The sequence below is a fragment of the Rhinatrema bivittatum genome, chromosome 16 (assembly GCF_901001135.1).
Source record: "Rhinatrema bivittatum chromosome 16, aRhiBiv1.1, whole genome shotgun sequence".
In the NCBI taxonomy this organism is placed as follows: domain Eukaryota; kingdom Metazoa; phylum Chordata; class Amphibia; order Gymnophiona; family Rhinatrematidae; genus Rhinatrema; species Rhinatrema bivittatum.
The window spans coordinates 18650068-18661718 of NC_042630.1; the positions used below are offsets into that span (position 1 = coordinate 18650068).

Consider the following 11651-nt stretch of genomic DNA (forward strand, 5'->3'; position numbering starts at 1 on the left):
AAATGATAACAATACATTAGAAAATCTCATCATGTTTCTCTGTGGCTTATTCCATGTATCTTATTAGTTCTATAGTGTATAATGCTGATTGTGTAATTTTATATTTTTATTGTTGTAGAGTTTTGTTTTATATGTGTGTAATAAAGTTAATCCGAATTGAAGAAATTAGGATTTGTGGACTCTAGATATTTTTTTAATAAATAAATGCTTTGCAATATAAGGCTGGGAAACTGAAAGGGAGGATTTAGCTCACGCCTTTTCCTTGGTAGCTCATTCGGGTACAGAAGGTATGCTCCTGTCCGCAAAATGCTTACAATAAGACGCTGCAGGTGGCATGTATTCATTATTTCACAATAAGACTCCTGCAATAAGGCGTTGGAAATGTAATTAATTGTTGTATAAGATGTTGGCGGTCCAGTTCATTCGTTTTTGATAAGGCTTTGGCAATCCCACACATTCATTATTCTACAGTGAGGCACTGTATATGATAAGCCACCATCCACTGCATGCAGTCATATTTTCTCCATTCATCATTATATTTCATAAGTCGCACGTATGCATTTTAGAATGAAAGGAGCCGGCGAGTAAGTTTGTGGGCGGGGTTTCACTTTCAGCATTTTATGAATCGCCGGCCCAGGCTGGGCGGAGCCACTTCCGCGCGCGTGCGCCTCGCTTCTTTTGGCTCGTCTACCCTATCCGTTCCACCATTCGCGTGCCCCCCGCCTTGCCCACGCTTTGAGACTTCAGCCAATGGGAGGATCCACACCCCGTGCGCCGGCTCTTCCGCTTCGCCGGCCAATGGGAGGAGGCGCCGCGGCGCGGATAAATGGAGGGGCGCGCGCGGGCCGAAAGGCGGGGCTCGTGCCGCGGGGGGAGTTGGTCGGTGTGCGGGAGTAGGGCTCCGCGCGCAAGCGCTGGCGGCAGAAAGGGGGGAGGGGCAGACGCAGCAACTACCACCACTGCCGTCGCCGCCGAACCGGTACTGACATCGGACTACGGAACCGGGGTCCCCCCTCCCCTAGCCAGAAAGAGCTGAGAGGAAGACCAGCAGCAGGAGGAGGCGGAGGGGAACCGGTACCGGGTCATGAGCGAGGCGGGCACGGCCGGGCCCCCGCCCGACACCCAGCAGCAGGCGACACCACCAGCAGCGCCGCAGCCGCTGCCGCAGACACCGCCGCAGAAGGCGCCGCTCCGTAGCCAGGCCGACAAGAAGGTGTTGGGTAAGAGCGCTACCTCCCTGCTGCTCTCTTCTGTCTTTCCACCGCCCCAGCCCTTGCATTTCCCCCTCCCCACACTCCAGGTAGTTCCCCTCCCTTCTCCTCTTGCTTCCCTCCCCCCCCCCCCCCCGCGCACACACGTTTCCCTGCTCCCTTCTATAGCTCTCCCTTTCTAGTGCTTCTCTCACTGCCACCCCTCCACCTCCCTATTTCTCTCACCTGCTTCCTTATCTTGATCTTCTCCCACGTCGGTGCCCTTTCCTCCTCGTGCCCTTTGTTTCCCTTTCCTACCTAAGGAGAGGAAGAAAATAGGAATCCTGGGCTTCCTCCCGGTGTTCCTTCCCAGAGTTGGGGTCTGAACACCTTAACCTGCTCTTGGCTTTAAACACAACACCCCTGTAAGAAACCCCCCCCCCCCCCCAAAAAACAAATCCCGATTTACTTTCAGTACAAGTCCTAAAATGTAAGTAGGTGGATTCTGAAAGCTGTGGAGTGGTTTGCCTTGGTATGGGTGCTCTGTCTCAGTACTTCATGTATGGTGGGATCCGGGGTGGGGGACGGTGGTAGAGTGAGCTGTTGTGAGGAAGGGGAAGCGTAGGCTGGGGATACCAGTCTGAGCTCCAGCTTAGGGATGGAGCATGTGGTGAAGTGTCCTGACGCTGCACAGGGAAGTACAGCTAAGGAATTCCTAGGATGAGACCCTAGGGGAAAAAGGGGTGGTGGTGGTAGAGGTACCATGTCTGCCTAGAGCTAAGAATGAGTCTAGTAACAAACACTGTGCTTCAGTGATAGGGGTGTATGTTTTGGGATCCGAGTACTCCATTTTAGTGAGTATCTCTGTAAAACAAACTTTTTCTTGTTCTTCCCCCACCCCTTTCTTGTACACCCCTTAGCCACACAGGTGCTGGGGACTGTCAAGTGGTTCAACGTTCGCAATGGCTACGGCTTTATCAACAGGTGTGTGGGCAAGGTTGGGTCACTTGCTGTGGGTCCACAGTGGCTATTGAGGGGGTAGGGAAGTCAAGCTGGCACACTAGTGTGCCTGCTACAGTGATTGTGGGTGACAAATGGCTACTGGTATGGAGGGGGGGAGGGTGTGGGAGGAAAGCAAAATTCTTCATATGGGTGCAATGTTACTTTAATGGCATGATATGATCCCATAAGGGGGGGTGGGTGGTGAGTTTCACATGTTCTTATGTTTGCCTTCTTGCCACCTACAGAAATGACACCAAAGAAGATGTATTCGTGCACCAGGTAAGTATCTGAATTCAGACAAGCATGGGATAAATACAGCAGATCTCTAAGAAGTGAGGATTATAATGCTAAGTTGAATGGGTGGGCAGACTAGATGGGCCATAAGGCTTTTTTTCTGCTGTCATGTTTCTATATGTATCCCTTTCTTGAGATCCTCTTGAGAATCAATGTTTTGTGTGACCAGTAACTCTTCCTCCTTTCCTCTTTTTTTCTTGCTTCTCACACTGGAGCCTGCACTCATGGTGAGGTAATTTTACAGTCTGTATTTGTTTCTGGGAAGGGTATTCTATAATGCCAGGATCTTATGATGGCTCAGAGCAGGCAGAAATCTAGTGGTGGCCAGGATGGTTTGGTTATTAATTTATCAGCCAAGATTCAAATAGACTTCTTCTGCTCAGATAAAGCAATGGTTCCTCTGAATCTTAAAAACAGCCCCATGCTTAAACAGGTTAGGCAGGATGGTGTCTAGCTGTATTTCAGAGTTGGCTTTTGCAACTAATGGTAAACTTTTTTATTCTAATCTTTGTAGACTGCAATCAAAAGAAACAACCCTCGCAAGTTTCTACGCAGTGTGGGGGATGGTGAAACTGTGGAGTTTGATGTCGTGGAAGGAGAGAAGGTGGGACCTGCTGAAAAGGGGAAGGTCTTGAAGTACTACTGATTGCAGCCACTTGTTTCTCACTACATATTCTTTGATATCTACTATAGGGGGCTGAGGCTGCTAATGTCACAGGCCCTGGCGGTGTGCCGGTGAAAGGCAGCCGCTATGCACCAAACCGCCGCCGGTTCCGGCGAAGGTTTTTCACTCGACCCCGGCCAGGAGGGGAGCCTGGGGGTGAAGGTGCTGGAGCAGAGCCAGTGAGTGAAGGTGAGAAGCCAGGAGATGTCGTCTCGCCCCAGCAGCAGCAGCAGCAACCGCTGCCTCGGAGGCGCCCACCCCCTTTTTTCTACCGGCGGAGGTTCATGCGTGGGCCTCGTCCACCCAACCAGCAGCAGGCAAAGCTGCCAGAGGTACAGGTTACCTGCAGAAAGGTTCTGGGTTGCTAGACTGAAATGGAACAGGCCTGAAACGAAATGTGCAGAGTCCTAACCAGTGTACTTTTACATGTTCCAGGGCACAGAGACAACAGAACCCAAAGATACCACACAACCGGTACAGGAGCAGGCAGGGCAAGGGCAGGAGAGACCCCAGAGTCGTCGATTCCGACCTAGGTTCCGCAGGTGAGGTGACTACGAATGTGTTAAAATGGCACAAACACTTGAGCCAGCCCGATGGCTTGGTGGTAGTGCTGTGCACTGCTATCCAGGGGACCTGGGACAGACTCCCAGGCAAGGATGGCTTCCCAAAGTGGGAGATGCTGTGGAGTACTGAGGGGAGGGCATCCTAGCCATTGTATAATGGTGACACCTAGTGGGCGGATTTAAAAGTCCATGCTTGCAGGGCTGCCACAGCAGTGGCTGGGCTACGTGAATAGGAAAGATCTAAAATCAAATATGTGCAAACAGGGTGTAGTGCCATAAGCCTAACAGGTTAGAGATTAGAGCTGGAAGTTCAGATAAGCAGGAGGAAACTGGGCTGAAAATCAGATGCCACCTTCATGTGCTTTGGTTTCTAAAGAGCTGCACCAGACCATAGATCACTGAAGAGGGACACTGACTATCTTAATACTGTTTAGGTATCTGCTCTACATGTGTTGTGCTGCTGCTTTTAGGAGAGGAAAGATGGTGGCATATGAGACATTTACAAATAGCTGAGGTAGCAAATGCACAGGAAGCATTCCTTTTAGTGGAAAGGAAGCTGTAGAACAGTCATGAAGTGAAGGTATAGACTTGTGACCAATGTCCCTAAATACTTTTTTGTGAAAGGGATGGATGGCAGTGTCCTAGAAGATGGACACATGGTTAAAGGGATAATCATAGAGGATGGTAATGAGGCACTGAAGGAATCTGCATATAGTAGCAGTTCCAGTGTCAAACTAGCTCTGGGGGATAGCCTGCACAGAGAAAGTTACCACTTTAACAGGCTGATGCAGTTCCATGCACTCAGGCTAGCGCATAGGTTGACACGTGGTTTGACTCGTTTTGGATGCATGTCCACAACCCCTGATGCAGCAAGGGAATCAGCATGAGCAAAACAGGGTGTAGCTAGTAGTGCTTATCACATGTAAATACCATGTTGAGGCTTTTAGCTATTACCCCGATTAAAAAAAAAAAAAAAAAAACAAACACTTTAACCCTGGAGCTGGTGTTAACTTTTGGGGCTCCTCAAAACTTGAACTAAAACAGAAAATACTGCTTTTCTGTAGCTCCCCTGACTTAATATCATGGCACTGAGGAACCACAGAAAGCTACTGAAAGTTTTTTTGATGGTGGTCAGGTAAGGAAAATGAACAGATGCTTGTAAAATTGAGTGTCCGTTTATCTAACCCCCCCACAGCCACTTCTCCTGGGCGCTTGATGCCAGAGGTGCTAGGGATGCACAATTTCCCCTAGCGGCTCATTTGCCTACTGCATGACCTGCCCACAAGAAGTGGATGGGCGGGTGTCAGGAAAGTGGGCACTCAATCACGAGTGCCTCTTTTTCCTGCATGGATATTGCAGTGGCCTGTAGAACGGTGGTACAACAGCGTGGACTTCTAGGAAGGCCAGTCACATCCATGAAGGGATTGGGTTAAATCTCAGACTTTAATGAGCATGGGGAGGCTGCATCTCTTATACTACAGCATCACTAACCTTAGTGGCTGTAGGGATTATGCAAAATGTGAGAATAAGACAGGGGAGGCCTGAGTGCTGCTTAGAAAATCACTGACACAAACTTGAAGATGGTGAGGCCTGATATGGGAGTACTTGGGACAGATGTGGTGGGAAAGGATTTAGAGGACAGGCTGGAGGTTAGCGTTGGGCTGCATAAGGGATTTTATGTAGAGCTAGCTGAACTGCGAATCAAGGCAGACTGGATGGAGCATGTTGATCTTTATCTGCTGTCATTTATCTTAGTAATGTAAGAGTATGAGATGCCATGGTGGGTCAGAGCAAAGCTTCATCAAATCCAGCATCCTGACTCTTAATGGCTGAGCCAGGTATCAAAGAATAGATCTAGTCCTTCCTGCTCCCAGCCAGGGATGAGTGCTGGCTTTCCCATCTCTACATGGATGTTCCTCCAGGAACATGTCTAAACCCTTGCTAAGTGCTTGCAACACATTCCACAGTCTAATTGTGTGCAGAGTGAAAACTGATTTATTCTAAATGCACTTCTTAGCTTCTTGGGTGCTTTTGTGGTATTTAGTACTATTTGAAAGTGTGAACAACCATTCCCTATTTACCCATTCACCTCACTCATGGTCTGTAGACCTCTCATCTCCAGGCTGAAGAGCCCTAATCTCTCGCCTTTCTTCATAGGGGAGCCAGTCCATTCCTCTTATTTTTGGTCTCCCTTCTCTGTTCCAGTTCTATCTTTTTTTTTTTTTTGAGATGGGTGACCAGAACTGCACCCAATCCCCAAGGTGCGGTGTCACTGTGGTATTGATAGGGAATAGGAATAGAAGCATTGATATCCTCTCAACTGCATCGAACATTAAGGTCTATTTTAGAAGGCCCTACAAGCACCAAAGCTGGGAGATACCCGCATGTCTCAGGCCAGTGCACGCTGTGCAGATTTTAAGAAGTGCCAGAGTACGGGCATGTCTCCCAAGTCACACACATTGAAGGCAGAAAAGGGAGCGAAGTCTAGCTGGGGCATGGATCCAGGTCTGCGTGCAAGTCCCCTACCGCATAACTTCTGCTATGGATGGCATGTACGTTTTGAAATAAAATCAGGGTTTGAAGGGTCCAGGGGTGTAAAAGGCTGGCTAGCTAGGAGTGTTAAGAAATCCTGTCCTTTACCAGAATGAACTGGGGAAACAGGTATTTGCATCAGTGCATGTGCCTAGCAAAATCCCTCACTTGCGCAGCGGAGGCGGCGTTTGCATGCCCATGTGGGTGTCCATATAAAACTGCTGGTTTTATAACACACGCGTGGTATAAAATGGCCACATCCACTGCGGGTTTGTGTACACCTGCACAGCTGTTTAAAAGTTATGCTCGTTTGCATTTTTACTGCTACCATCCTCTGGGCTGAGGATTTCAAAGTATTGTCCAGTGATTCCAAGATCCTCTGCCTAGAATGCAGTATTTAATATGGAAGCCAGGATCGTGTACCCGTAGCTTGAAATCCTTAAGTTTCACCTGCCATTTAGATGCACAAGATCTTATAATTCCTCACAATTGACTTGTGATCCAGCAAACCTTAATTGTCTGCATTTGATCACCTCATTTTTCCAAATCATTTATAAATATATTAAAGCGCAGTCTGGTCGATTCCTGTGGCACCCCCTATTTACCTTCATTGAGAGAAATGACCAACCATTCCTATTGGTTCCTATCTCTTAACCCAGGAATGGCCAATTCTAGTCCTCAAGAGCCACAGGCAGGTCCGGTTTCTGCATTTCCACACTGAAATATGTATGTTTGTGGCTCTTGAGAACTGGAGTTGGCTGCCCCTGCTTTAGCAGTTAACAATCCACGATAAGACTGCCTCCTATCCTTGATTTTTCAGTTTCTTGAAAAGCCTCTGAAGGACTTAGTATATCTGGATTTCCAGAAGGTCCTCTACTAAATCTATGCTGGCTCTGTCCCCTTAGTCTGTCCAGATGGACAACAATTCTGTTCAATTTTGCCTGGCATCAACCTCAGGCTCACCAGTCAGTAGATATCCCAGATCATCCTGGAGCCCTTTAAAAATGGGTGTGACATTGGCCGTACTCCAGCTAACTTTGAATGAAGTTGGAGATGACATAACTGCAGTTGGATAGCACTTGGTACTTATAGAGCAGTACTAACTATGGGTTATGCTGAGGTTGAGTTCAAACCTCACCTGGAGCATTACTTTAGGGGATGGAACAACTCTCCTATGAGGAAAGGCTGAAGAGATTAGGGCTGTTTAGCTTGGAGAAAGAGATGACTGAGGCGGGATATGATAGTCTTGCACGAGTAGATGTGAATTGGTTATTTACCCTTTTGGATAATAAGACTAGGGGGGCACCCCATGAAGTTAGTAAGTAGCACATTTAAGACTAATCAGAGAAAATTCTTTCACTCAATGCACAAGCTCTGGACTTTGTTGCCAGAGGATGTGGTTAGTGTAGCTGGGTTTAAAAAAGGTTTGGAGAAGTTCTTGGAGAAGTCAATTAACTGCTATTAATCAAGTTGACTTAGGAAATGGCCTCTGCTATTACTGGCATCAGTATTTGAGTAATTGCCAGGTGCTTGTGGCCTGGTTTGGCCTCTGGAAACAGGATGCTGGGCTTGATGGACCCTCGGTCTGACCCAGCATGGCAATTTCTTTTGTCAGTTTGCTATTAGGTCTTCTGCTTCATTGTGACTTGTTTCCTCTGAATTTTCATCATTGTGTTCTGTCATAGGTATTTGACACCCTACTGCTATGGCCTAGATTCTTCTGGTGGTCCAACCAACTCGCTCATGAGCTACTTCCTTCCAATATACTTGAATTGAGTTTTTTGCCTCCGGCAAGCTTTTCAAAATCTTTTGCTGTACATGAAACTTGCCAGTGCTTAAGCTTTCCTATTTTTATTTGGATCCACTTTCCTGTTTCTGAAAGATGCTTTAATAGCCTTTCACCTTGCTATTTGATCTTTCTGTGGTTTCTTAAATGCATGGAATGGATCCATGCTGCATGCAAACTTCATTTTTGCAGCCTCGCTGCTTAGGGTTTCTAATTTCCTCATTTTTCATTCTCCCTTTTTAAAGTGACGGTTAAAATTTGATTACACTATGGTCACTATTGCCAAAAAGCCCCACTGCTTTGACTTCTTGCTCCAGATCCTGGGTCATAGGGGAAAGTGTGATTAATAATTGACCAGGAAATCCAGATTAAGTGGCTCCTGCCCCAGCCACTACATCAATTCTGCTCTCTCCAAAGTCCATGTGCTGGTACTTTGTTCTTGGTGAGAAGTGCCCTCGTTAGCATGCGGTTTGGCCTGTTGATGGCGTTGTGTCTGCTAATGGCTCTGTAAAAACCACTTTTTTTTTTTCGCTCCAGGCCTTTCCGACCACGGCCCCTGCAGCAGCAGACAGAAGGCGGCGATGGTGAAACCAAACAGGGCCAGAATGGTGGGCCACGCCCTGAGCCTCAGCGACAACGCAACCGGCCTTACTTCCAGCGCAGGCGGCAGCAGTCGGACGTGGCACAGGCTGCTGCAGAGGTGAGGTGGACAGGGACCGTAGGATGGGTAGAGCCAGATGGCTTAATCTCAGGGCATTGAAAGCATGCGGTGGAAGAGCCCTTGCTGACTCTTCCTTCCTCTCCCCCACTCCTTGGCATGCCATGTCCTGAGACTTCATAACAATGAGCAGTACTTGAAAGCAGCTGTAAGAGTCCTGTTCTCTGCTTTCCAGAGTGTCACCAAAGAGCAGCTGACCCTGGGTGCAGAGGACACGATCAGCACAGCTGTGGCTCCTGCCCCCCAGGACCTGCCCCAGGAATCTAGCACCCTCGAGCCACCAGCCCCTGAACTGCCCTCTGAGCCTCAGCTGGAGACACAGCTGGTAAGTGCTTGGATCAAGAGATGGAGGGCAATGGTAAGAGTTGAGGTGTCAGGTAAGAGATGCATGGGAAAGCTGGTGCTGTATTGCATGTGGATGCATCTCAGCTGGGCAGACTGGACCACTTTCTTCTCATTTACCAGGTTACTGTTGGCCTTGGTGTGCACAGTAGGGTGAACTAGCATAGGGTAACACTGGCTAAACTTGACAGCAGTGGTTCTCAACCCTGTCCTGGTGGGGGGGGGGGGGCCCCCAGCCTCTCGGGTTTTCAGGATACCCCCAATGAATATGCATGGGTGAGAACTTGCACGTTATGGGCACAACCGGTGTCGGAAGCCTCTGCATGTGATGGGGGAAAGTCTTCAAGGGTCCTTGTGCTGGAGCCACATTAGAGCAACTTAGTGGACAGAGCAGATGAGATGTAAATGACAGCTCAATGCAAGAATCACATTTGGCATGCTATTGTGATCCACTACTCCCTTTTAAAAAAAAAAACAAAAAAAACAAAACCTGAGTTCTTCACAGGGTTTGGGAAGCATGTCTGTCTGTCCAGCACCTAAAACAAAAACCACTCTTTGTAAGCCTAATCCCTGGGGAGAAGGGGGTGAGGGGTCTAGAACAGTCGGCCCAGCTTCTGGCTTGAGGGGCATTGTGGGCTACACATGCCCTGGGGCAGCTGCAGCAGAGGACTTAACCTTCAATCCATCCTTGGGCCATTGAAGCTGCTGGCTCCTCGGGGGTGGAGCATCAGATGCTGAGATGTCTATGACAAGAGCCTTGCTTCTTTTTCGGTTTGTTGGAGTGGGGCAGATCTGAGTACGGCAGCTGCTTCATGGGCTTGTTTCTCCTCCTACAGACCTCAGCTCCTGAGCCTGGCGTGGACCCTTCCACCCCACCTCTTGCAGAATGACAGTTGCCGACGAGAGGGCACAGATACCACAGAGGTAAAAGCCTGGGGGTTGTTGCGGTGAACTCTCCTGAACAAAGCAAGCTGCTTTTGGGGGGGGGCAGGCAAGGGAAGGGGATAGAGAAGTAACCGAGCTGCTCTCTAGGAGACGTATGAGGAAAATATGCTGCAGGTAGAGGCCTGCTCTCTGACTTTTTTTTGTTCTGTCCTTCAGGTGCCCTTGTACGAGTCCCAAGATTGTAACGTCTTGCCCAGCTGCACAAAACTATCCTCCCCCCCTTTATGCACAGCTTTGAGCAACTCTCCCCTCCCACAAGGAGGTGGTGGGGAGGGTGCAGGATGGGACTTGAAAGCATTATATCGCTTGAATTTTGAAGACTTCAGAGGGGGGGGGATTTGAAACTCAGAGCCTTGTCCAGTTTGGAGAAGAAGACTGGTCATTAACCTCTACAGGAACTTTATTTTGTCTTTTTTTTTTTGTTTTTCCCACCCTTAAGAGCACTTTGTGATGGTCGTGCAGTTTGGGCTTTCAGTAAAACAAAAAGAAAACCAAAAAACCAAATACAGACTTTGCACTGACTTCTGTTGTCGTCTCTCTGTAATGGGCCTGGTCCCCCCTGCCACGTTGTTCCCTGCTGGCAGGGGCCAGTGCTGTACCAGGCATGAGTGGTGGGTGGGGTGTCGGGGGGGGGGGGGGGGGGGCTGAAGGATGTTGGGAACCGAGGAAGACTGCAGAAATGAGGGGGCTGCTGCCCACTTCCACCAGCATTAACCCTTGCTGTGGCTGGTGTGGGACTGGTTGAAGTGAGCCAGCCCCTTCTGCCCTGCAGCTGTGCTGTGGAGGTGCCATGCTGTCCCAGCCTCTTCCTCCTATCCCTGATGCCAGAAAGCTAGAGGTTTGCTGCTGGCTTAAATAGTCCTGAAGACCAGGTCGCATCATGTCGTCTGAACATCCCAGCAGCTTCTAAGAGGGATGCAGTAGGGCCCAGCCTGTGTGCTCTGTGCTGCCCAACTTAATGGCCGCCTAAGTAAAAGCAGCTGAGCCTTTGCAGTTCAAAGTAGGACCTTTGTGTATATATAAATACATTTCACTCTTACATAGAAAAGGTAAGTTTAAAGGCTTCTGCATACATATGAGCCCTTATGACAGCAAGTTCTACCTTGTACAACACAAAGCATTCAAAACAAGACCCGATTACCCTGCTGTAGGCTAAGCAAAGGATTTACCAAACTTATGGCTTCTGGCTGTCTTTTTGGAAATGGGATGTGCTTGACCTTTCCTGAAGCTGCTGCCTGACACTAAATCAATTTCTGGGCATGATTATCAATGCTAACTAAAGATGGGAGGAAGGTATATTAGGGTAGTGGTCACTGACTGCTATAGTCCCTTGAAACCTATGTCTGTTGCCACAGTAAGATGGTGTTCTTTGCTCTATGGCCTAGGACCCAGTGCCAGCTCCCAGTGACCACAACTGTGGCTCTGCTCCTTTAGAAGTGGGTGTTAGTGCTAATCTCCTCTTGTAAGTTTGAACCATGCTGTACTTCAGCTCCTGCACTAGTCTCACCAGGAGTGTGAGAACAGTGGTGGAGTTAAGGCACCACAGGGCTCAAATGCACTGAGCCACTCGTGCCTCTGAGTAGCTGTGCAGTTTTCTTCTGGCAGCACTGAACTT

At 48.6% G+C, this 11651-nt stretch overlaps 1 protein-coding gene across 1 annotated transcript; it reads left to right on the plus strand.

The window, feature by feature from the left end:
* Positions 1 to 841: 841 nt before the first annotated feature.
* YBX2 (Y-box binding protein 2) lies at positions 842 to 10557 on the plus strand. The gene is made up of 10 exons (XM_029582000.1): positions 842 to 1220; positions 2111 to 2174; positions 2438 to 2471; positions 3001 to 3090; positions 3180 to 3482; positions 3586 to 3692; positions 8569 to 8731; positions 8925 to 9074; positions 9928 to 10015; positions 10193 to 10557. Exons 1-9 carry the CDS (start codon positions 1085 to 1087, stop codon positions 9979 to 9981), a joined length of 1101 nt encoding a protein of 366 aa, XP_029437860.1. The 5' UTR covers positions 842 to 1084; the 3' UTR covers positions 9982 to 10015; positions 10193 to 10557.
* Positions 10558 to 11651: the final 1094 nt, after the last annotated feature.

Excerpts from the sequence above, each read along its gene's own strand:
- YBX2 (XM_029582000.1), top strand. The coding sequence starts at position 1,085 with ATGAGCGAGGCGGGCACGGCCGGGCCCCCGCCCGACACCCAGCAGCAG. Across the intron at positions 3,693-8,568 it reads TTCCGACCTAGGTTCCGCAG|GCCTTTCCGACCACGGCCCC; the intron begins GTGAGGTGACTA and ends TTTTCGCTCCAG. Across the intron at positions 8,732-8,924 it reads TGGCACAGGCTGCTGCAGAG|AGTGTCACCAAAGAGCAGCT; the intron begins GTGAGGTGGACA and ends TCTGCTTTCCAG.